Source organism: Cornus florida, unplaced genomic scaffold (genome assembly GCF_030987335.1).
Source record: "Cornus florida cultivar Cherokee Brave unplaced genomic scaffold, ASM3098733v1 CherokeeBrave_3.0.0_Hap2_Chr01, whole genome shotgun sequence".
NCBI lineage: Eukaryota > Viridiplantae > Streptophyta > Magnoliopsida > Cornales > Cornaceae > Cornus > Cornus florida.
Genome location: NW_026775571.1, coordinates 115,472,487 through 115,498,544, shown reverse-complemented (window position 1 = coordinate 115,498,544; position 26,058 = coordinate 115,472,487). Strand labels below are relative to the sequence as shown.

General features: G+C 32.3%; 3 protein-coding genes across 3 annotated transcripts; all 3 read right to left on the bottom strand.

Annotated features, from left to right (window-relative positions):
- Positions 1–11,696: 11,696 nt before the first annotated feature.
- Positions 11,697–12,676, bottom strand: LOC132281368 (uncharacterized; the record flags this gene model as incomplete). The annotated part of the gene is made up of 2 exons (XM_059783082.1): positions 11,697–12,346; positions 12,437–12,676. Coding segments are annotated over 2 exons (786 nt in total), but the record flags the coding sequence as incomplete, so codon positions are not given.
- Positions 12,677–13,385: 709 nt separating this feature from the next.
- Positions 13,386–14,361, bottom strand: LOC132281358 (uncharacterized). The gene is made up of 2 exons (XM_059783073.1): positions 14,194–14,361; positions 13,386–14,063 (listed from the first exon to the last, which is right to left on the bottom strand). The coding sequence occupies exons 1-2, from the start codon at positions 14,359–14,361 to the stop codon at positions 13,386–13,388; spliced, it is 846 nt and encodes a 281-aa protein (XP_059639056.1).
- A 3,697-nt stretch (positions 14,362–18,058) lies between these two features.
- Positions 18,059–18,728, bottom strand: LOC132315857 (histone H3.2). Its single transcript, XM_059814275.1, has one exon. It carries the CDS (start codon positions 18,638–18,640, stop codon positions 18,230–18,232), a length of 411 nt encoding a protein of 136 aa, XP_059670258.1. The 5' UTR covers positions 18,641–18,728; the 3' UTR covers positions 18,059–18,229.
- Between the last annotated feature and the right edge of the window lie 7,330 nt (positions 18,729–26,058).

Here is a 26,058-nt window from a genome sequence, read left to right as displayed (position 1 = left end):
AAGTTTTTCAATGCGTGAAGAAAAACCATTTTCCTGGATCCTATTGGTCTTCATTTCTCCATCTAGAATTCCCAAATTAGGGGAAGCCATTTCCTTCCCCCCACATGCATTTTATTCTCTTCATTTTACTCCATTTCCCTTATCCAAATGGTATCAAGAGATATTTTTAGTTTCACATCAAGATAATAAAACCAAATGTACTTTTACTTTGTTGAAGCAAGACACCTGCATAATGGGTGTTTCTTTGTTGTACAACTAGTTTCTACCACATCAATAATGACAAATAATAAAGTAAAAGATACCAAAAAGTACTTGTAAGTCAATAAAGCATAGATTTTGTCACTCAATGTCCACTTGATTTTTTTACTAACAATTATCTTTTTCTTTTTTTGGGCAAGGAAGATTTGTTTCAAAGTATAATTAATTGTTGAGACATGTAAATTCCAAGATTTCAAGTTCTAAAAAATAAATTTATTGTCAATGGTTGTGATGGATTTAATTTAATTATACCATTTATTTTAAATTGGCTAATTTTAATAAAATTTAAACATTTTTTTCCTTTCTTGAAGTAGCATCATTTTTTGTTATTCTATAACTCTGGAAATAAAAAAAATAAAAATAAAAATAAAAAGATCAAAATTTATTCAGGTACTTACTTTGTTAGAAAAATTATTGGAATGTCCTTAAACATGCACCAACCAACAATCTTTTGGTCAAATATAAAAAATAAATGTCAAAGAAGTATATTCAAAATGTTAAAAATATTTTTTTGAGTAAAAATGAAATATTAATTTGGAATATAAATTATATAATTCCAGTTGTTTCATATGAATGAAGATATCTAAAAATGTGTTATTTTGAATAATCTTTATTAAATGAGCAACCGAACTAGTATTAATTGTCAATACATTGAAATCCAAATAATAAATAATAATAAATAAATAAATAATAGTCCAAGATGGTCACTGTGAATATTCTCTTGTGATGAAACATGTTCAATTGTGCATCATTACAATTGATCCGTTTTCAAATCTTGATTAATTTCATTACATTAGACTTCATCAGTGAATTAATCCATTTCTTTGTTGACGACTCACATCTTGTAAAAAAATGTTTGTTAGTTAATTAAAAGCATTATTATATCCCACGAAGCCTACTAAGAGATTGGCCTTATTATAAGTAATAATAATTATATGTTCCTAATTACTTTTACCTTGCTTCAACCGCAAACTTCGGTTGTCTGGTGTAGTAGTGCCTAAGAAATGCATTTCCACCGAATTCATAATATTGTTTTTTCTTTCTACAGTAACAATAATCTCATCATTTCATTTTCTGTATCAATATTAATGTATATAATAATAACTCTCTCTGTCTCTCTCTAAAGTTATAATCATTTCCTTAACAATCTTGTGTACTTGCACTCTAGCCAGACAAAGTTTATAGGTGGATTTAAGGACAAATGGATTTGGTTGTTTGATGAACTAGTGCCAACATTGCATATATATATATATATATATAGATATAGCAAAGTTCAAAACAAATGCCACCAACAGGTAAAGAAATCTTTCATGATAAAGCTTTACACTATTAATTTCATCTCAATTAAAGTAAAAAATTGAGATTCCAAATCTTTCAAATATATATATATATATATATATATATATATATATATATATTGTAGGAGTTGAGTTCTGTATTTGTTGATGTAAGATTCTATTATGACCAGGAATAATATTGTATCTGAAAAAAAAAAAAAAAAAAATGGGTAAACCGAATCGCACTACTGTAGTACCGGCCAAAGACTTTTTACTGGAATTTCTCTGCATAAATAAAATCTATTTCTTTAACCTTCATTTGTTATTGGCTTTGGCTTTTTGATAATTAAATTATTCTAAATACTCAAAATTTCAACATTTTTTCACCACATGATTGAGAATAAAATGACATAGACAAAAACAAATTCATCTCATAATATTCTTATTATTATTATTATTATTATTATTACCTTGAAAACACGTACCTCCACACACTCTCATCCACTTCTACTTTTTTTTCACAGAACTTCTCTCCTCCTCTTTAAAGATAAAGAAGTAATATCATTAAACTAATACCATTCGATAATAACATTCTTATTCAATTACATCAATTTTCCTCACGAATTGATATTTCTTTAATAAAATTTCACTCAATTTGTCCTGAATTAGTTATTCCTTCTTAGAATTGTAAACATACATTTTAATGCATTTTTCTCAATTAAAAATCTCCAATAAATTTTTTTATAAAAATGGAAAGATATTTTTGAAAGACGCAAATATTTATTTATTTATTTATTATTATTTTTTACTTGATAAAGGACACAAGAATTTCAGGCAATAAATCTGGAAATCAAAATTCTCTCTGGGGCAAAGTAAATCTATCTCAGCCGATGAGAATGATTTGAGATACATATTTATCAAAATGTTAGCCCTTGCATCACAATATTTTTTTAATATATATATATATATATATATCCTAATCTTTCGTGTTTTTTAAATCATTCTCATCTGCTTAGATAGATGTACTGTTATGTAGGGAGAATTTTTATCCACCTCTTGGACGCAACATTATCACGTGCTAAGCACGAAAAACTTGAGAAGCAAGCAGTGTATTCGACGCGCGTGAAAGGGGGATTGGAGTAAAAAGGAGCGGGGATTACCAAAGAGGGCAAAGCTTAATGAATAAAGATGACTTTTGCAGAGAAACCCTCGACTTTTTCGCGTGCTTTTGCTGTCTATCTAATTTTCTATCTCAGCCTTTCATCGTACTTTAGTCGCATCAATCCTTCTCAGCCCTCTGTCCAACGATACAAACCCCTTGATCTGTCTCATTCGTCACCGTCCACGTGTCCCATATAAGAACACAAACCTAAACACGACACAGTATTTTTACTATACAAATGCACCATGCATGCATTTACTCGATGATATTCTAATCTTCTTCTGTAATTTATTTGTTGGTACTATTAAATAGAGTTTGCAATAACCATTTTTTAACTTTCAAAAATCTCTCAATTTGATAACATCCATAATTAAACTTCAAAGCTCAATGTAGTAAATTTTATGTTGCTTAAAAAGTTCTAAAATCATACACTTAAAAAGATAAAATAAAAACTCTAAAATCATAAATGGACAACTATTAAGGAGTACTTTATTTTGGCTTTTCAAAATAGAAGTCATTGGTTGAAAATAGAATTCTATATGAATTATACTATATAAAAAAAAAAAGATTATATTAAAATTCCTCATCATTTTTATTTTAATTCTATATGAATGATTCTGTATATAAATTTGGGTAAAGGGCAAAAAAACTTCCTGAATTATTAGTTTTTTGCAATTAACTCCCCTGAACTAAAAATTATCCCCCTAAACTATTAATTTGTTGCAATTAAGGACAAACGCATTACAAATGACTATTTTGCCCTTTGTTATGAAATTTGTCATTTCTTATTAAATTATTTTTTGTTATATTTTCTGTTATTTAAATATTAATCATACCATTTACCTTTATAATTAGTATCAAATGATTATAAAAATGAAAAAAATAATTATATTTGTAGCTATCATTTTCTAAAATGATTAACTTATTATAATAAAACTTATTATACTCACTTTAAAAAAAGTTAGTATAAAAAAATTTCTACTTTTTCAAACAATATTCATGAAAAATTAATAAATTATATAAATAAAAAATATCTTCTTTTTAATACAATATATTCATGAAAATTAAGAAATTACTTAAATTGTTTCAAAATTTTCTATTTAATATTTTTATCTAAATAATTAATTAAAAAAATTAAAGGCAAACTTATGCAAATTTAATGGAGATTATTTTATCAAATTAGTATGAATTTTTTTCATAATTTATTTTAACAAGAAAAATATATCAGTGTAATTCAATAAAAAAGAGTATTACGGTCATTTAATGAAAATAAATAAGACAATGTGATATTTTTCAGCTAAATGTGATAGTTTAGGGGTTTTATGTATAAAACATAGTTTAGGGGGATTATTTGCAAATTTAGACAAAGTTAAGGGGGGATTTTTTGCTCTCTACCCTATAAATTTTCAATTCTCTCCTAAATCTTTTCTATTTTATATTATTTAACCTATTATATTTAATTTTTAAAAGTCATTCTTAATAACTTTGTCTCGTGCCATCTTTTGTCCTCCCTCTCTATTACAACTAGTCTCTCTCATTTGATAGATACACCTCCAAGTCAGTTGTATTTGTGCCCAAACCATCAAAACCCACTCACTTTAATAGTCATACTAATGAATTAGCCCCAACTTCTTTCTAATACTTACCCAAGCTTCACAGATCCATGTTAACATTTATTTGATAAGACACGTAGTCATCCATCTTAACATTGACATCCCCTCTACATTTTTTTTTTCTTCTTCTTTTTAAGGCTTACAACATAGTTGTTTTAATAAACGATTTTATAAAATTTTCATTTTAACTTATGTGATTTTTTTTTTTTTTTTTTATCACATATTATACCACTAACTTGTTTTCATTTTGTTTATTTCATTCCAATTATGTTATTTTATTTTAGTTTATACCTTTTTTAAGACAAATTATTTTAATATTAATTACGTGATGATTTAACTCATAAATTAATTTTTAGGGGTAACCTCGGATCGGATAGGCATCAATTATAATTTGAACCGGTTTAACGAATTTGAAAAATCTGAATCTACCATCAATTCGTGGGATAACGGATCGAATCTGTGTAATAATTGATCGGATCGGATTAATTCCACATATTTAGATTTTTCCAAATAGCCAAATATTATTATTTTTTAACTATGTTCCAATAAATAAAATTTTAATTTATCAACATTAATTTATATATCTAAATTATCATTAATTGATATATTCTTAGAGGTCATTAAATAACACTTAATTAATTTTAATTTAAAAGATCATTAACTAATATATTTTTAGAATATATATATATATATGTATATGTATATGTTACAGATACAGTCGAATTACAAATCAAATTTTTAAAAGTTCCATTCGTAACATACGGAGTCCATATTATTGAATCCACGAATAATCCATAAGTCTAACATCCCCATCGTATTTGCACGAATTGAATTAGATTGGCAGATCAAAGGCTCACCCCTACTATATATGTGTACGAATTGTGTGAAAACTGCAAAAATTAAAACAAGAGTTCATAAAGCTATCATGTGGTGTATTTCATGGTAATAATACTCGATATACCTCTTATCTTAGGTCAGTGGGTAACGTGGCAGGAAATGTGTGGATGATGGGACCCATTGATAACTTGCCAAAAGGAACTAGACAGGTCTTATTCTGACAGAGGCTGTCGGCTACTTTATAAGGTAGTAAGGTTATATCGTGCAGTGTGTGGGGATAGATCGTACGGTCAGTAACAGCCAAGTTGCATTTAAAACGTCAGGCTTTAATCACGATTCTGACACGTACATGGAGGGAGTTTTCAGTTACGCTACAGTACACCAAAATTTCAAACCTCAAGGTGCTCTTGTGAAACCTCCTTAATCAAAAAGATAATTAGAAAAGAAAAGTGTGATAACGGTCCTAATATTTTACAAATTAATAAATGATTTTAAAAAAAAAACTTCTTATTTATGACTTAGGAGTAAGTAATATTTTTATTTTTATTTTTATTTTAAATTGAAATGCAAATACCACTTTCCAATTTTTCTAAATCATAATTTGGAATGTAAAAATCACTTTCATTTTGAGCAAAAATTAGAAATAAAATCGGAGTAACATTAAATGGAGAAAAGAACAATAAATAATTAAGAAGGCATTAATTAAGTGGTTGATTAAAACTGGAACTGAAACTAATTGAATATCGGCTGTACATGTAGCCACGGATACAATTACTTCTGTCAATATGGGAGATAACGCCATATTTACTTCACTTTTTTTTTTTTTTTTTTTTTGGGTAATAAACTATTATTTTTATTTATTTATTCCTAAGTCGATCCATACCACAAGTCATTACTTATCACAAGAAATGAAAAAAATAAAAGAAGACGAGTTAAAATTTATGAATGGGGGATTCTAGGTTTAAGAAAAACACAAATATGTTGTCAAAATTAATAATAATAATAATCATAATAAATCTTAATAATCACAGGAAAATTATGCTCATTTTTTTTAAAGATATTGTGAATTGAATTGATCTTGGTGTTATATTAACTTTACAACAAGAAAAATGATACTTTTCTAATAATATTGAGCGAATTAAAATTAGGCATCCTAAGTTCGATTTTCAAAAGGTCAAAAATATTTGAGTTTAAATAACGCCAACAATTTGGAAAAAAAAAATTGTGTATGTGCATGGATTGTGACTTGTGAAAGTAATTTTTTTTGGATTATATAAATAATAACCCTTATTTTAAAAAAAATAAAAACTGTATTGTAGTGTGATTTTACTAATTTGAAAATATTTGGGTCATTCATTTGATCTGTTATTTAATTCATTTACAATTGAATGGTAAAATTGAATTGATAAAGAAACTTCATTTATGCAAAATAAAACAAAATTTGGATGAACCCCACACAAATCCATTGGATCATAGAACAAATTATATGGATGGAGTTTTTTGGAATTTTAAGGAAAAAGTAGCAATAAATTACAAAAAGATGTCGTTCTTTATTTACCCTTATCCTAGGGAACATGCGGTATGAGACCGACCATTAGTCGGTGGACTAAATTGGAAATCTTGATAAAGGTGCTGAGTTTTACGTAAACACATTGTTTTAACCAATGTATACTGTTGGTATATTAAAATACTAGTAGAATAATGTGAACCACAGACCCTTAAATGTCATTTCAGTGTTTACCTCAAAAAATCTCCCCTAACCTAAGCCCACAGGTTTAGGGTAGGTGGATAGCCTGTACTTGGTGTGACCTTGTACTTTTTGGGCTGGACCACTAGTCCACTAGTACCCAAACATTTATACAGTGTACTTCTAGCAAACACACAACCATCACATTTGACACAACCATCACATTTGTTAAAAAAAAAAAAACACAATAATAATAACTTTCAAAAATAAACTAAAATACTCCCCCCCCCCCCCCCCCTCAATTTAAATGTAATTTTTAAAAAGTAAGAATTTTTAAGAGAATAAGTAAGATATGTCTTGCCTCCTTGAAAAATTATTAATTTATCTTTTTAAATTTTGAATATTCAAATTTATGTAAAATATATTATTTATAAAAAAAAAGTGATAATTATTTTGGGACAAATTAAAAAAAAAAATGACATTTTTTTTTTATTGGGACAAAGGGAGTAACAAAATTGTCATGTCATTATTAATTTTGACCTTGTTAAATGACTATCATACTTTTATTAGTTTAATATATATAGACAAAATAATGTTTTTTAACTTTTTAAGGACATTATTAAATTTTAAATATAATAAAAGTCATACTTTACTCGAACCTGAATCAGAGGAAAAATAAGTATTATGTTTAGAATTAGAGGAGAGTTCTAAAGCTAATTTAGGGAAGATTGGTGTAATTATTATGAAATTTTAATATAAAGATAAAAATTGCCTAATATATATTATCATCTTCTAATCGGATTATTTGTTTTAAGATGATATAATTATGCTTACTTATATAGTATTTGAATATTTATGATGAACAAAATTATATTTGATGCAGTTAATATATGTGCCTAAGTCCCCAGAGGTTTAGCGGTGTTGACAAAGATTCATGAAGTAAGTTACTGAGATCTCATTTTCAAATTACATTCCTAACTTGAATGGTGCGCATGTTGTGAAATTAATACACGTTTTTTAAGAGATGTATATATATGCGCGCGCCTCTAAGGCAACAATTATCAAAAAATGAAAGCTAAAATAACCATGGTCAATTGGTGTGAGTGATCTTCACAAAGGGGTTGAGCTTTGTGGTCCAGAATAAAATATGACAAAAGTTATGGGACTAGGTGCTGTTTGCTAAAATTGAAAGGATTAACATCATAAAACATCTACTATTTTTAAATTTTCATCATAAAATTTTAATTTACTTCAAAAAATTTCTAAACTTTTAAAAAGTGATCATATTTCTTCAATATCTATATCCAACCCATTAACCAGGATATGAAATAACAAATTTAACCTTACTATTTAATGTTAAATTTAAAACTAAAGTGTATTTTTATAATTTAAAAAAATAGTTTTAAATTTTTAATTTAACATTAAATAGTAAGTTTAAATTTATCATTTTATAGTTAGGTTAACGGGTCAGATAAAAATACTGCGGACTATGTGATCACTTTTTAAAAATTGTAGAAATTTTCTACACTTTAGCTTAGTGGATTTGGTGTGATAGTCTAGTGGTAGGGCATATGTTATTTGTGGTCAAAGTTCGAATCCCCACTCCATCAGTCAGTATTAATAAATAACTGTTTAATTAAATTATTAAATTATCAAAAAAAAAAAAAAAAAGTGTAGAAATTTTCTAAAACATGTTGGGGTATTATGATTTTAACCCTAACTAAAAATTATTTACTACCAAAATTTGAAGAGTTGAATTTTAAGTGTTGATGTTTTAAAATTAAGATTTTTTAAAAATCTTTTTGAATTTTAATTGTTAGTGATAAAGTGAAATTATTCACATTTAAATTTTATTTTATTTTATTTTAAGTGAGGTCTACTTTTAAGGTAATATATAAATTGCATTATTAAATACATTTAATTAGATAAATATAATACTTAATTCAAAAATTAAGTGTTAAATTGTATTATGAAAATTTGGAGGATGATGGTACACTTGATATCGGCCCACAGGTTGGATAAGGTAAGGTATCTTTTCGCATGAAAAATGATTTGACTGAGACAATAGATAAAAAAAACTAGGTATATATGAATTTCAGGTGAAACATTCAAGCATACAATCTTACTATAGGGGGTATGAAATTATGAATTAAAGTTTTTTCATATCAACTTCAGGCTATCTTGTACTTTAAATGTACATCACGTGGCTTGTTATTATTCACTTTTCTTCATATCGGTACTGTGTTGATTTCCTCTCTATACGTGTGTGTTTGTTTGTGTGCGTGTTTGCGTGTTAAGTATGAACATTACTTCCACGACTTTTTACCTACAATTTTTTGTTCCGTCGGTGATTGGTCGGAACTAATCGTTTCGGGTCTATTTAAATTTTTATCTTAATAAGGTATGGGACATATAATTTGAGTATTTAGCTTCAACTGCATTTATTAATGAGACTTTTCATTTATGTTGCATTTGAGAACATCAAATGAACACCTTAATTTTGAAATTAGAATAAATTTAATTTAAGATTGTAATCATTTTTTATTATTATTTTTTTTTTGTTTTCCCTTTTAGGGAATAAAAAGCCCATAATAGTTCAGCATTTTCACTCCCTAGGCTCCAAAGGTTTTCATTGTGCTTGTGTATAAAATGTAAAAATTCAGAGTAGGGTTAGACAAATAATAGTTCATATTTATAGATTTAATATAGTAGACTTCAAGATCAATGGATTATCAATATGTATTAGTATATGTTTGAATAAATTCAATTAGCACTTAATTCGTATTTGAAATAATGTTAAAAACTTAGTTATTATATAATTTCTCATAAACAATTCGTCAAAAACTTTTTAGAGTAGAGTAGAGAGATCTTTCACTAAACAAGTCTCTCACATATTTAGCACAATCTTAATGGACATGTAAGTTGGACTGAGCTGAAAAATGGACCCCAACCCATGATGATTAGGACTGGTACAACCTACAACTCTTGTGGGCTAATTGGAGCCCAATCCAAAAAAAAATCAGTTTGGACAGTGTTATTTACAATTCGGTACAGACTTAACCCAAATTCATTTTGGTCCGATCAAATCCATGGGTGGGACACGGTGAGTCCTGAACCTGTTCTGATTATGCTAGCCCGTGGAACCTAATCTGTGAACCCAATTAGATGTAATTATAATTTGGTTGCTTGGAGAGAAGCAAACGAACTCCCCCTCCTTATAAAGCCATTTGGCCTTAGAATGGCTAGGATCTATCCACTATAGAACTCTATACAATTCTAAACAGTTCAAAATTACTTTAGAGATTTGAATGGCTAGGATCTATCCACTATAGAACTCTATACAATTGTAAACAGCTCAACACTACTTTAGAGATTTTCGAAAGGGTTCGCAATTATGTAGAGAAGTCTAAAAGAATATATGTATTTGTTGAGGATTGAGCTCAATATTTTTGTCAATTGTTGTGTTGAAGTGTGGTACTGGGCCTATTGGCATTACTTTTTAAACTGAAATTTCAATCCGGCCCCAATAAAACTTAAATTTATAAATTTAAAGAATGATTCGGCTTAGATTAAAGATTGGGTAAGTTTAGTTTAAACATTTCATCTATCGGGAATCTGTGTTCTACCTCCAACCAACCTAATTTGCAAGTTGTAGCCCTAACCATCATATTCCAATGTCTAAAAGGAAAAAATTTTGAAGGTTGAAGAGTCTTCCATTGAACAATCTGATGCGATTTTCTAATTTACTTCTGGGACACAATAAAAATAAAAATAAAAATAAAAATAAAAACCTTCACAGGGATTGATTGATTTCATTAGGAGCCCTTTTGAATAGAATACATTACACCTACTTAATTATGTGCCGAATCTGACATAATTTGGCAACAAATCAAAGGGCATGCGGAAGTTTAAAAAATCTTGTATTAGATGTGATGTAAACAAGTGATAACTGTGTTTGGTTTGGGGATGAATGTAGGGAAGGAAGGGGAAAATAGAAGTAAAAGGGGGGTGGAACTCTACCTGTTTGGCAGGGAGAGAGAAGAAGGGCAGGGAAGAGGAATTCTCCCTCTTCTATATATATATATTTTTCCCCACACAAAATTGAGAAGAAAAAAAAGGTAGGTAAGCATCTTCCTCCTCTCTTTTCTTTTCTTTTTCTTCTTCCTTCTTTTTTTTTAAAAAAAATAAAAATAAATACTATTAACGTCTTATTACCCCTTTCTTTCAACTCCACCAAAAAACAAGAGGATTAATAACATAAAAAAAAAATACTATTAACGTCTTAATACCCCGTTCTTTCTAACTCCCTTTCAACTCCACCAAAAAACAAGAGGATTAAAAAAAAAAATTACTATTAACGTCTTAATACCCCTTTCTTTCTCACTCCCTTTCAACTCCACCAAAAAACAAGAGGAAAGACTCTTTTTGCTTCAAGACCTCTCTTGACACTCATACCTTCCTTTTTCATCCAACTTTTCAACTTTTATACTTCTTATTCGAACATAAGTTTTTTGAAAATTCTAGCATAAATTTGTATATAGTAATTAAAAAAATAAAATAATAATCTCCATATCAAACCACACTAATTTTCTTATTCTTGTGATTATGTACCTATATGTATGTCTATATATGTGCTAGATCCATCTGTGAGTCGGTCAAGTCAGGTGAACTATGCCAAAGTAGTTGCTCCCGTAAAAGGCCACAGCAAAGTAGTTGCTTCTAAGCAACAAAAATTGACAAACTTGCCAAATTTCTGTATCATTAATCTTATTTCACATTGGACCCCAACTTAATTTTGTCAACAAGTATTTCTGGAAAGATTAATCTTCAACATTGAATCAATCACTTAAAAAATGGCATTCACAAGAACACGGTTTTGATTAATCCATGGACATAGTCACAGAGATCATATTTATTTTGAACAATTGAACATAATCAATTGAGTTATTGATAAAGCCTTGGAAACTTACCTAACAAAGTTCATCTGCTGTCCATGTTGAGTGTTGACCTTGTGCTTCAATTGAGATCGATGTCGATGCAATGGGGCTGTGTTTGTGTCAAGATAATGGAGAAGAATCACCATGGAAACCGAGGTAGCAAACATGGGTATTGGACCAAAAAACCATAGTAGCAAATTAATAGCAAAATAGAGTGATCTAAGTCCAAGTGACCAAAAATCACCACCCCTAATAACAGCCAATTCAACATTTCTGACAGGTATGTCACTGTCTGGTATACTTATTAGATAGTTTGCAAGAATGAAGGACCTTGTTGATTGCGTAAAGCATGAGAAGGCCAAGAGGAAGCAGATGAGGAGGCTTATGTACTTGATGGACATGGTGGATTGTCTGGTGTCGCCGTAAATGAATTCACTCTGGAAGATGTTTTGATTGTTCGAAATCCATGCTCCGATGAGAGAGCTAAGAGTTAGAGACACTGATGCTAAGAAAGATGCCGCGGATGTATTGGATGATAGCACTGTAAGAGCTACATCAACATCCTTTTTATCCGCCTGCAAAAACACACACACACACTAGTGAATTTAGCCAAGTATGAAGATGAGGGTAAAGATGGAAGGAAAGAGGAAGATAAATGGCCTTGCCTGCATAATTCTCTCAACCCAAGCTTTCTTGTCATTGTTTTCATAGCCAATGACAGTGGTGTGAGGAAGATTGAGGCATCTATAGAGGAGGTAGAGATGGTAACCAAACATTATGAGCAACCCAATTGGGACCAAAACCAAATCAAGGTCTTGCTTTTGGAAATTCATGCTGAGTGCAAGAGCTTTGTTTTTTTCCTTCTTAGATCTCAGTGAGAAGGGATTGCTTTGTGAGTTTGGATTTTAAGTGATTTCTTGAAGCAGAGATTTGACTTTTCTTAAATGTGCTGCAATAAACAACTTGCATTTCTTTATTAACATTCCAAATCCATATGGATATCCTCTTGACATTCAAAATACCGACCAACAAAAGGAGCTAACTTTTGATCTAAGGCAGTGAGAAGGTCCGTAATTGATTCATTTAAAGATACAGTGAGGTTTGCTAGCCATAGTCGTGCTGTGGCTCAATGGAATCCATCCGATTGATTGATCAACTAAAAAAATTGGGATTGATTGAGGAAACCATCACGGGTTGAATTCCCTCGATCAAATCAAATGGGGGAGTGTTAAGCCACATATCTTTTGTTTAGCCTATACGTTATTTTTTGACCCTGAATATGGAGTCTCTATGACATGCTGAAATTTATCATTTTTTACTGGTCCGAATCTGTACCAGGATGCTTCAATTTGACCCTGCAAGAATGGTTCAAGGAGCTTGAATCTTACGTTTCACGAAGCTGTAAAAATGAAGATTACAAAAACTGGAATGCTTTAAAGTCTTTGCGGGAAGATAAACGTGCAGAATTGTATCAATCAGCCAAAAATTGGAATTCTTATGAATTTGATTTTAATTAATCCATGGGCATAGATGTTTCATTTGAACAATGGAACATAATCAAACCTTACAAACTTTATCAACCAACATACTCACTCGACTCGACTGACTATACATTTAGAGCAATGATACAAGTCCTGACTCTCGAGAGTCGCGTCTCTCGCAAGACGTGTGGGCCCACTCCTCTTGTTGTGGTGGGACCCATGCCTCTTGTGGTGGGGGGGCCCACTCTTGCGAGAGCCACGACTGTCGGGAGTCCGGGCTTGTGTCATTGCTCTCCCCCATTTTGACCTTCTGCTTCACTGGAGATCGATGTGGATGCAATGGGGTGCTGTTTTTGTCATGGTGGTGAAGAATCAACGCCATCATAACTGAATTAACAAACATTGGTATTGGACCAAAAAACCACAGTAGCATATTGACAGCAAAATAAAGTGATCTAAGCCCAAGAAACCAAAAATCACCTCCCCTAATAACAGCCAACTCAACATTTTTGACAGGTATGTCACTGTCTGGTGTACTTATTAGATAGTTTGCATGGATAAAGGACCTTGTTGATTGCACAAAGCATGAAAATGCCGTCAGGAAACAACTGAGGAGGCTTATGTACTTGATGGACATGATGGATGGGCTCGTGTCGCCATAAACCAATTTGCTCTGAAAGATGTCCTGGTTGTTCGCGATCCATGCTCCGATCAGAGAGCTAAGAGTTAGAGAGACTGATGCTAAGAATGTTGCCGCGTGTATATTGTTTGAGAGCACAGTCAGAGCTGTACCAATATCCCTATGATGAAGCTGCAAAAAATCACTAAAGTGTAAGTATATATAATGATCTAATGAATTATACATATAAGATGACAGACGAGAATAAATATATTAAGATGGAAGAAAATTAAATAAGTGGGAGATAGATAGTGTTGCATGCCTGCATAGTTCTCTCGACCCAAGCTTTCTTGTCATGGTTTTCAAAGCCAATGACAGTGGTGTGAGGTAGATGGAGGCATCTGTAGAGGAGGAAGAAATGATAACCAAACATGATGAGCAACCCACTTGGGACCAACACCAAATCAAGGTATTGCTTTTGGAAATTCATTCTAGATATCTAATTCTATTCAATTCTTTGTGTTCTAAGTTATCAGAGTACTGCAAGGTCTAATTTTTGCTTCTTAGATCTCTGTTAGAACAGAGAGATTGGTTTTGATAGTTTGGTTGTTATGTGATGTCCTAATTAAACCAGATTTATTTGACTTTTTCTTTACCACTACAAGTCTTTCAACCATCACATAATGTTCGGCTCCCAATTTGGTGGGTTTGTTTTGGGACACTAAAATGTTATTGTTTCTTAATTAAATGGGCTACAAAAAAAAATTACACTTCTTGCATTCTTCTTTTAATTCCCCACTTCATATGGATCCTTCTTGGCGACAATATAAATACAGATTAACAATTAATAATTTTGAGAAGGGCTAGATGTAGGCAACTCTTATTCCAGCATGAAGAGGTCACAATGTATTTGTCTTAATTACTATGTTTCAGATAAATGAAATAAAGGGAGTGATTACCTTTTGTCTAACCTTTATAAGACAGGTTACTTTTAGACCCCTAATGCGCAGTCTTTGTGGCATGCTAAAATTTATCATTTTTATTAATTCTTATCAGATGATCCTATAAGAATGGTTCGATCAATGGACTTGAGCCTAACGATTCATGAAGCTGTAAAATACACATATATATTAGCAAATATACAAATGAAGAATTTAAAAAATTGGGGTGGTATTTTTATTAATTCTTAGGAATATGATTTTTCAATAACTTAAACGGAGCTTTTAGTTTCTATAACATTAAGGGTCAAATAAAAATTTATTCTATGTAAATCCTATGGAATGTGAAGAGGTTCTGGTTTGGGGAAAAATCATTCAATTTCAACATTCCCTCAAATTTCAACCCAATCAACTCATACATAAAAGATAAATTCACCTATTAACTGTTTTTCGAGTAAAATTTTCAAATAATCATAAGAGGATTCACAAATTTATAACAAAATCCATGTTAGGACTAGGAGTTGATCATGTAAAAGACACCCACATGTCCACATAATTTTCATCTAGAGATCAATAGAAAGTAACCTTTATAAAACTGTTGTCCATTTCAATCACATTGCAATGACATGAGAGCCTGGAATATGCTCACAATGAACTATGTCAATATAAATACACAAATGTATATTTATATTCGTGCATAAATATATACACAACATGAATCATTGAAGGATAAGACAATGATGTTTAAATTATACATATAGAAAGATGGGTTAGGCAATGGTTGGTGCCCTAAACAAACACTCCTAGCACCATTGATCCTAGACAGCGGACATATCTTCAAGTCTTTTACTCTAGTTTCTGTTATTTACAACCCCAACCCGGACGACAAAACTTACAACCAAAAAATGGAAAAATGCCCTGAAAGAATACAGAACCAGGCTGCTTGAATCAGGACATTTCAAATAGGCAAAAATGTCCAGAAGGAAAAATGTTGGTTCATACAACTCTGTCCGCAAAGGACACATTGTGGCCCTTGGAGTTGGCTCTTTTTAGACTCTTTGAACCTTGAGAAGAATTGTTGTAAGTAGATGGAGAGGAACCGGGCTGAGGAGAAGGTGTTTTAGAACAACCTGTGCCTGAAGATGGAGCTTTAAGGATTCCTTTCAAAGGCTTTTTCGTCGAAGAAACCACGTGATCATCATTGCCTGCAGCACCATCTTTACCTTTGGATTCAACCTGAACATCATCATCATCATGATGATCATTGCTATTCTTAGCTTGAAATTTAGGAAATCTAAACAAATCCATTTTATTCACAGCCAAACTTTTGTTCTTCGAATCCACTAATTTGTTTTTATCCTTTGGATGCAAAAGCATCATCGCAATTATACTAGAAATGAAAAGTTCACAAATTCCAATCTTGATCTGCTCGTGTCTCTCATATGACCAAGCCTCGGTAAGTCCCACCATTTTGTTGATCCGAAGAACTCTACGTGCCAATTCTGCTAATTCGCACTTTCGAAGCTTCGGGTCATTAAGAAGCTTGGCAGCCAAATAACCTACGTCTGTTTTGGTCTTTGTCAATCCCAATTTCTCAAAGGGAAACAAATCATTTTTTTCATGAACTCCAAAACCCACGAAACAAATCCTCTCATCGGTGAGAAATTTGATGATGGGATCAGGCAACGTTTCATTCAGGTGGAACCGAATGATGACACAACCTATTCCAAGACACAAGAGCAACAGCCCGGTGTTTGGGTCCCGAGGATGGGGCATGACATCTACACCAACAATAGGGCGGTGAATCCAAACCCTCCCTTCAGGGAAAAGGAAGTCCATGCTGCATAGAGATTCAAACTCTTGTACCTTGAAGGTCATGCCTTCAAGTTTAACTTCGAACCTATCGGTTCTCAGGAACACAGTTCCCACCATCGCGAGCTTTGAAGATTCTTCCTACGAAGCAGCTCAAGATTATCTTTGGTTTAGACAAGAACAACTTAAGTTACCATCAACTTGGCATGGAAATTGTCACATATAAATTTGGCATGAAATGTGGTTACATAAAACAACTTTCTATTTTTGGTTGTAAGCCAGTTTAAGATTTGACTCATGGGTGTTACATATGGCAATAACTTCTAGAGAGTTCTATTGTTAGAGAGAGATTTTAAGGTTCATCTCAATTCAAGCCTACTTTCAAGGGTTACATATGAACCTCTGCCACTAATTTAAGAAGATTCTCTTTTCCCATCTTTGGTGTGTTTTTTTAATCTTGTTTTCAACTACATTAGTCAAATAAAGTCTTGAATATAAGAAAGCCAAGTGTAATGAGGTAATTAACATGCCAGTTGTGCATGTCCACACGGCATAAAATCCTTGCAATTACACATTCTCTAACAACTACTTGTTTTAGTTAGTCAATAATTAAAAACATTATGAAATCAAAATTTCATAAACAGAAAGCACAGATTAAATACCTTTCAGAAGATACATATGGATTGTTAACCATTTACACAGCAATTTATAGTCTAAACTCTAAGGGCTAACAAAAACATCGTTGAAAATATATTTGATTAATAAGAATTACTCATATATATACCTCAAGGGAATGTAATGTAACTTATCACCCAAAAACAAAACTTAATGCTCTCACCGAATGTTACAAATAATCAAAAAGTTAACAAAATGAACAATGAGTTTGTTACTGACCTGTATTTGTGAGATGATTATGGTTGAAAAGTGAAAAAAATTTGCCTTCTTCTGCACCCCACTTAGTAGCTAGAGTTCCTCGGTTTGTTTAACTTTGTGGTTCGTCTCATGATCACCGTGAGAAAACGAACGGCACTTCAATTGCTGACAAATCAATAAATGTACCTACACCAAGATACAAAATGAAGATCAACCAATACTATTTGCATATACACACAAATGTGACTTTATTTTTACCTTTTTGATCTTGGAGAGAATGAAAATGATCAAAAACTTGTAGCAAATGAATCAATGAAATAGATCTACACTCAAATTCAAGTCCTTGCAAGATCATTCACTGGTTTTAACAGAATTGAAAAAAGAAATGCCTTATATTTCATTTGGGAAACGTCACTGATTTCAATTCTCATCTGACACTACCAAAATTCAAACAAACATAATCAGAGAACAAAGCACAAATTCATACACAAAAAAAATGGCGCAAACACTAACATACACAAAACAAAGAGAGATGAGAAATTATGAAACCAAATACCAACACAATAGAAACAAAATGCTGAAATTTCATTAAGGAAGATTAAAAAAACAAGGGCCAACTTCAACAGTAAAAGTAGCTGCTAACCAATTACATAAACAAAACCCTAGAACCAGGCACAAGAGACGATCTCCTAACAAGTTTATACAAAAACCACCAACCACACGGACCACACAACTTCAAGCACGCTCGCCCCTGATACGACGAGCTAGCTGGATATCCTTGGGCATGATGGTGACACGCTTGGCATGAATTGCACAGAGATTTGTGTCTTCAAAGAGACCAACCAGATAGGCCTCAGCGGCCTCCTGAAGAGCAGCGACGGCGGAGCTCTGGAAGCGGAGGTCAGTCTTGAAGTCTTGAGCGATCTCACGAACAAGACGCTGGAATGGGAGCTTCCTGATGAGGAGCTCAGTGGACTTCTGGTACTTCCTGATCTCACGAAGCGCCACTGTGCCTGGCCTGAAGCGGTGGGGCTTCTTGACGCCACCGGTGGCGGGGGCAGACTTGCGGGCGGCCTTGGTGGCGAGTTGCTTCCTAGGGGCCTTGCCACCGGTGGATTTGCGTGCTGTTTGCTTTGTACGAGCCATTGCAGAGAGAATTGGAGGGTTAGGGTTTTCTTTGAATTACTCGAAAGTTAGGGTTTTGATGTTGGGGATGATGAAAGATGTGAATTGGTGGGGGTGATTTATAGAAAGTGTTTTTGAAATTTGTGGCGCGACTTGAAAAAATGAGAAGTGATCGAAACCGTTGGTTGGGTTTTTGTTGTAGGTTTGTTATCGACGGTTCTTGTTTAATTTAAAGGATGGTCGCGGATAGATGACGTGGTTGTTTTTCTTTTAGTTCTTATGGAGCTAACAGATGTTTGTGGCCGTTGCTTGAGTTTTTTATGGACGGTCGTGATTGGGGAGGTTGCGGATCGATGACGTGTGTGTCTCTGTTTCTACGTTTGTGGGGAGTATAGAAAATTAACGCTCCAGTATTTGTCAATCGGTTGCTTGTTTTGTTTTATTTTTTTTTTTTTTTTTTTGGGGTTAAGTGCATTAAACTCCTCTCAACTATAATCCAGTTGTAAAAAATCCCCTGAAGTAAGTAAAACTTCCTAAATTATCATTTTGTTGCACTCCGTCAAGAACCGTCAAGGAGCCGTTAATAGAAAATGAAAATTACCATTTAACCCTTTGCGTTGAATTATTTTTTTTTAAAAAAAAAATTATTATTATTATTATTTTTGGATAGGCTGATGTAACAATTATAATCTCTATGTCCAATGAAAATTGGCCAACTCAGAATTATTTTATTGAAGTGGACAAAAATAATTCTCCACCAATAAGAGAATGACAACTCAATTAGTGGAGAATTATATATATATATATAAATTGTAATTCTTTTCTATCGGCAGCCACCACCACCCTCCTCTCTGTGTCCATCTCGTCAATAATATTTCTTGGGGCCAACAAGAAATTGAAGGAGATGAGAGGAAATTGTGAAGTAATAACATCAAAATATCAAAATGGGTTCCAATTTAAATAGGTTTTATATTGGGATTGATCGGATTTGATACATGTCTCTCTCCATTTAATTATGTTATTTGTTATGGTCGGAGATCGGCAAACATAGACGGTTGACCTTTTTCCGACGGAATTAATCTGAATTCACTGTTCAAAGAGCATTAGTAATCACTGCAAATTGTTTATTATATAGCACCTTGGAAATATGTTAAGAACAATCATTTCCCAGATATAAAACTCTTAAAGCAGGGAAGATAAATTATTATTTATAATCCAAGCACCATTCAAAACCAGACCATTCTCGTAGTCTTTGCTATCAAAATCTCATACATCCATAATTGGCCTGAAGAAAGAAATCATTTTCACCATTGAGAGCATCATATGCTGAGAACGAACCCAAGAAATTGCAAACGAGGACTTGGTCTTGAGTTTGGATATATATATATATATATATATATATATATATTCATCATATCCCAAGAACCCCCAAATTTGAAGCCCTAATTTTCAGTCTCAGCAAATCCTCTCTCGTTCGCCATTGATTTTCAGCAAATCCTTCTCATTTGCTCTCAAATCTCCATATTCAGGTGACTCGATCTCAAATCTCCATATCCAGTTCAGTTCCATTGCTCATCGGTAAGCTCACCGGCATCTTACAAATTCATTGCCACCATTGCCGTAAGTCATTGAAGCTTCGCGACTCCTACAGTCGTTACCGCCACCGTTCTGATCCGCGACCATCATTAAGAACAATCGTCGTCGTCCCGTGGGTTCATCCTCCCTTGCTGCCGCCATTTCAGTTTAACTCACTACCGTCTGCCCATGTGGTTCAGCACCACCATCGCGAATAGTCATTGTGTTCTCCGGTAAGCTCGCCATCGCCGAGCACCTCTGTCACTACCGCTGCAGAACAAACCCACTTCTCACCGGTATTGAAGTTCTTGTAGTTGCCGGAGTTGGAGGCCAAAGAGAGGGAGGTGGATTGGGAAGAGAGCGATTATGGTGGCGGCCGTGGACGGTGAGGTGGTTGTGAGGGAAAAATATTCAGTGGGGGAGAGAACCGTGGCGGTGTCGGTGGTGGCCATGGGCGAACGGTGGAGGTGATGGCCATGGATAGATGCTGTATGTTGTTTGAAGAGAAAGGACGGATATTGATTTTAACCTAGTTACGTGAGTCATGTGTCTTCTTTGGACGTTAGTTTTTAAACGGCCCACTAACGCTTTGCAACAATTGAAATAGTTTAGGGAGTTAAGTGTACTTCACTTAGTTCAGGAGGTTTTATTGGGAAAGGGAAGAAAGTTGAGGGGGGTTTAATGCACTTAACCTTTTTTTTTTTTTTGTTAAAATCGGTTGCTTGTTTGATAGTAGTATTTAAAAGCTTTTTCATTTAAAAAAAAAATTGAATTTAGAGGTGTTTGCTGATGAAACAATATACATATATATATATATATATATATATATATATATATACTGTTTTAAGGCGTGGAGTTTAATAAAAAATATATATATTTTTTTTATGAAGCTTGAAATAGAAGCTTTTTTAAATTGCATTTTTAGTAGCGTAGCGGTTATTGCGCATAAATAATTTTTATTCTTTTTGAAATAACAAACTATGTGAATGATAGAGAAATTCCACAAAAGAAAAATTAATAGTTCATCAATTATGAAAAAAAATAAATTAATAATTCATACAAATCACTTAATGAGAAATGCACCGAATAAATTCATTGCGTGACTCGTAATCATGTATATATAAAAAAGTAAATATCATGTCATTTTCTGACAAATCAAAGTGTTATAATTTCATGGACTAATAAGATTATCAAATGAATTTTAATTAATATATGTTATAAGGTTATTATAAAAAATATTTAAAAAAAGGAATCCCTCAATTACAGAATGGAAATTAGGAATTGAGTTCATTATATAGGATATCTAATTTTTTTTCTATCAGTGTCATTCTATGGGGGCGGGAGGATGTCAGGCATATAGAATAATAGAATAATGATTACATCGACTATATTATACGGGACGTGATGTTGGGCATTAAAAAAGAAATATTGTACAATGCATTCCTGTTGCAAAAAATTGCAGTTGTTAAAAGATTAATATTAGGAAAAATTAGGAAAGATAATATTAATGATTAAAAGATTGGGAATAAATTAGGCATGTAGTCTATTAACAAGAAAATAAGAGAGTGGATTTAAATGACATGGACATATTCAATGTTGTTTACTTATAAATGCACCAACGAAGAGAGAAATATTAATTTGCAATTTTGCATATAAGATAAGAAACAAACATGGAACGACATGATAAAAAATTAAATTAAATTTAGTAGAATATATGACCTATGATAGTCTTGATAGAAAATAGTGAATAAAGAGAATTCATTTGGCCATAGTCAGTGAGGACATGTAGAACTGGGATGAGAATGGAGCATACCTCACTGCATTCAACCCCTTGGAAATGGTCTAATTAAAAATATATAGTCATTACAAAATTGAGAAAATTAGAGAGGGTGATTGGATTTACTTATATATATATATATATATATATATATATATATATATATATATATATATGAACTGGGATGAGAATGGAGCATACCTCACTGCATTCAACCCCTTGGAAATGGTCTAATTACAAATATATAGTCATTACAAAATTGAGAAAATTAGAGAGGGTGATTGGATTTACTTATATATATATATATATATATATATATATATATATATATATATATTTATTTATTTATTTATTTATCACTTTCTTGATTTTGTAATTACAAATTATCTGTGATTGGACCAAGTCGGTAAATGGAGTTGACCTACTCACCGTGAGTAGGCAAATATTGTCCTTCTATAATTATAGTCTATTTGTGCATTTGTAATTGAATTATATCAACGATAAGTAGGGATGATCAACTAACTATTGAGTAGAAAAATCTCCTAACTACCAAAAAAAATTGCAAATACCTCTCTTCCATTACTTATTTTGATGAAATTAGATAAGTATCTTTAAAGAATAAGAATGTTAAAACAAAGTTAAGAAAATGATTTCGAAATAAAAACATTATTCATAAATTAGTTAAGGTCTTAGGATATATTCTTGAAATATTTCAACTTGTTTTTTCAATATTCAAAGTCAAGAAATTTTTTGCAGGAGAGTAACAAGGGTTATTTATTCTATTCTCTTTGAGGCCACTTTGGTAAAGTATCTAACTCAATAGGACATCTAGAATTAGAATTGCTAAAAGAACTTGGTAATTCTTATAGGCTTCTGTTAGATGAAAAAATAAAATAAAATAAAAGTGAATTGAATGAAAAAAAAAAAAAATTTAATGTTCTAGTATATAATTGATTAGTATGAAAATTGATTTAAAAAAATTATAGAAAAATATTATATTATAGTTTAGATACCTAAATTTCTCTTATTTTATAAAAATAGTAAAATAGTAAATAATTAATTTAAATTACTATTTATTTTATTCATATATAATGAAAAACAATAAAAAATAGAATTAAGTTAATTAAAACAATATAAATGATAAATTTATTGTTGGACTGCAATTTTTTAAAACCTCTTTACAAAAAATGTGATGATTTTAGTCTCCAAATATCGATAAAGTTGTTGGGTAGTTGTGTTTTTACTTGAAAATAAAATCTACTCGAATTTTTTTGCCGAAAACATTAAAAATAAAGTGTTAAGGGAATCCTTATTTTCTAGAACTTTTTTTTTTCTATCTATCTAACCTCTAATTTTAATAAAAATAAATAAAAAAATTATTTCCTATCTTTTTCAGTTTATTCTACCTAACCAAACTAAGCCTAATTTAATAATAGGCAGGGGAAAAAAAAAAAGGCTGATGATTCCAAAACTTAACTTCAATGGTCTTGTATCCTAGTCCTGATATTTGGAGTGCACCATATCTGTTTGTTTGAGCGTAAAACGGAGGAAAATAATTTCTCAAAACTTAACCAAAATCACTTATTAATTTATAATTTAAAAATCATTTTTAGAGCCTGTAGACACTAAAATTTTAGTGGGTTTTGGTTTTGACAAATTAACTCATTAAATATGGGTCAATGTTTAATTAAATTATTTAATTGACCCAAGCTTGGTCCACTTAAATTATTTAATTAGCCCAACCCAGATGGTTAAATAAAAAGATAATTATTCCTAATAAAATATATTTGGAATAATTGTCTTTAAGGAAAATTATTATAATATACCCGGCTCGACCCAGTTATGATTTTATCCTTATCCGGCGATGACACGTGTCATCATTCTATGGATCCAAGAAGCTTATAAATAAAGGCCTGGAAGAAGAAGGAGAAGGTACACAAATTTAGAATTCAGAATTCCAGAAATCCAGAGACTCAGAAATTCAGACATAAATTCAGAAGGTTAAGAAATTCAAACACAAATTCAGAAATCCAGAAGGTCAAGAAATTCAGACACAAATTCAGAATTTAGAAATCTAGAATTCCATAGAGAACTTTCATCCCCAACATCCAAACCCAAAAGCGGAGAACACCAAGCACATCAAATCGTGCCGTTCTTCATCAAATTCCACGGTGATCAACAACAAGTACAGCCAAAGACGTGCCGTTCTTCATCTAAATTCCACGGTGATTCAAGATCAAGCTCGTGCAGCCCTTGAATCCAATCAACCAAAAAGGAGATCGAATCAGAGGACCTTATTCTTTGGAATATTATTACAGAGGATTGTACTCCATCTTTATAAATTAATAAAATATTCTATTTGCTCCCAATTTTGTTTCTTATTCGCAAACAACAAAATTTGTGTGTACAAATTTTTGGCATGCCCGGGGGACATCCTCTGCCTTTCATCTCTTTTTCCTACATCAAATTCTCAACAAATTCATTGTCAGATTCTATGACTTCCAATAAGATTCTGACGAAGAGCAAGAATACCACCAAGGACATCGCAGTTATGACGGACAACATCATCACCACCACAAAAGGTGGCAAGAAGGTTGTAACTTCGTCAAGTGGTACAAACAACTCTGCAAGTTCAATGATGTGGAGCATGGTCAAAGCATCCATTCCTGCCAAAAGACAACACGATGCGATGAAAGTTAATTCTGCCAAATCTGTCAAAGTAACAATTCAAACTCATACCGCCTTCACCTCACTCGGGGCAAGGAGGAAGGTTTCTACAATCTCAAAGGTTGCTCTAGTCATAAGTTCAAGTTCAAGGCTGGTCCACCCAAAGTTGGTCCACCCAAGGCCAAAGATTTTTTCTGACTCCATCACTGTGCCAGTCATGATGACAAGTACTACCTCGTACGAAGAACAATTGACGACTATGGCCCGTGCAATTGAAAGACTACAACACTCTCTCAAGGAGCAAGATCTGAAAATTGCTTTGCTGACAGAAAACTTAAAATTGTGCGACGACAATACTGAGTCAAACAAAGGCCGAATTCCTCATTCTAATTCCATGCCAAAGAATACTCCAATTGATGATCAAAATGACATATCCGCCAATCCAACAATTGATGCTGCCTCCGTCACCTCACTTTCTGTCCAATAACTTCAAGACATGATAGTGAATTGCATAAGAGAACAATACAGTGGCGTTTTTCAAAGTGCTCGCATGTACTCAAAGCCTTACACGGAAAGAATTGACATCTTAAAAATGCCGGTTGGGTATCAACCTCCAAAGCTTCAACAATTTGACGGAAAAGGCAATCCCAAGCAACATGTCGCACATTTTGTAGAAACTTGCGGCAATGCTAGTACAAACGGAGATCTCATTGTCAAGCAATTCGTTCGTTCCTTTAAAGGGAATGCATTTGATTGGTACACAAACCTCAAAGCTAGATGTATTGACAGTTGAAAGTAGATGGAACGAGAATTTCTCAACCGTTTCTACAGCACTCGTCGTACTGTAAGTATGCTGGAGCTTACAAACATAAAACAGATGAAGGGTGAACCCGTGGTTAACTACATCAACCGTTGGCGAGCTCTAAGTCTTGACTGCAAGGATCGTTTGTCTGAAATTTCTGCAGTTGAAGCATGTATGCAAGGTATGCACTGGGAGCTTCTTTACATCCTACAAGGGATTAAGCCTCGCACATTTGAAGAGCTTGTTACTCGAGCCCATGACATGGAACTTAGTATAGAAAATCATGGTGCTAGGAAAGATGTTCTAGATATACCCAACAACCTTCAAGAAGATGAGAGAAGTGAGTCCGAAGAAGAAGACAATATACTTCCTAACTCGGATGACGAAATAGCTTCATCTTTCATTATAAGCATCATCTCAAAAGACTTGTATCAAGAAACACACCATGCTACAATAATGACTTCAACCGAAAGTGTAAAATCACAGGGAGCATTAAGTTAAGGAAACCAAGAAGAAAATCCTCAAAGTGACCACGAGATATAAGCTTGGATTGTCATCTGATTCTTGCAAAGTTAAAGAAAATTATTAAAGTTAAAGTGCTCCTAGATACGAGCCTAA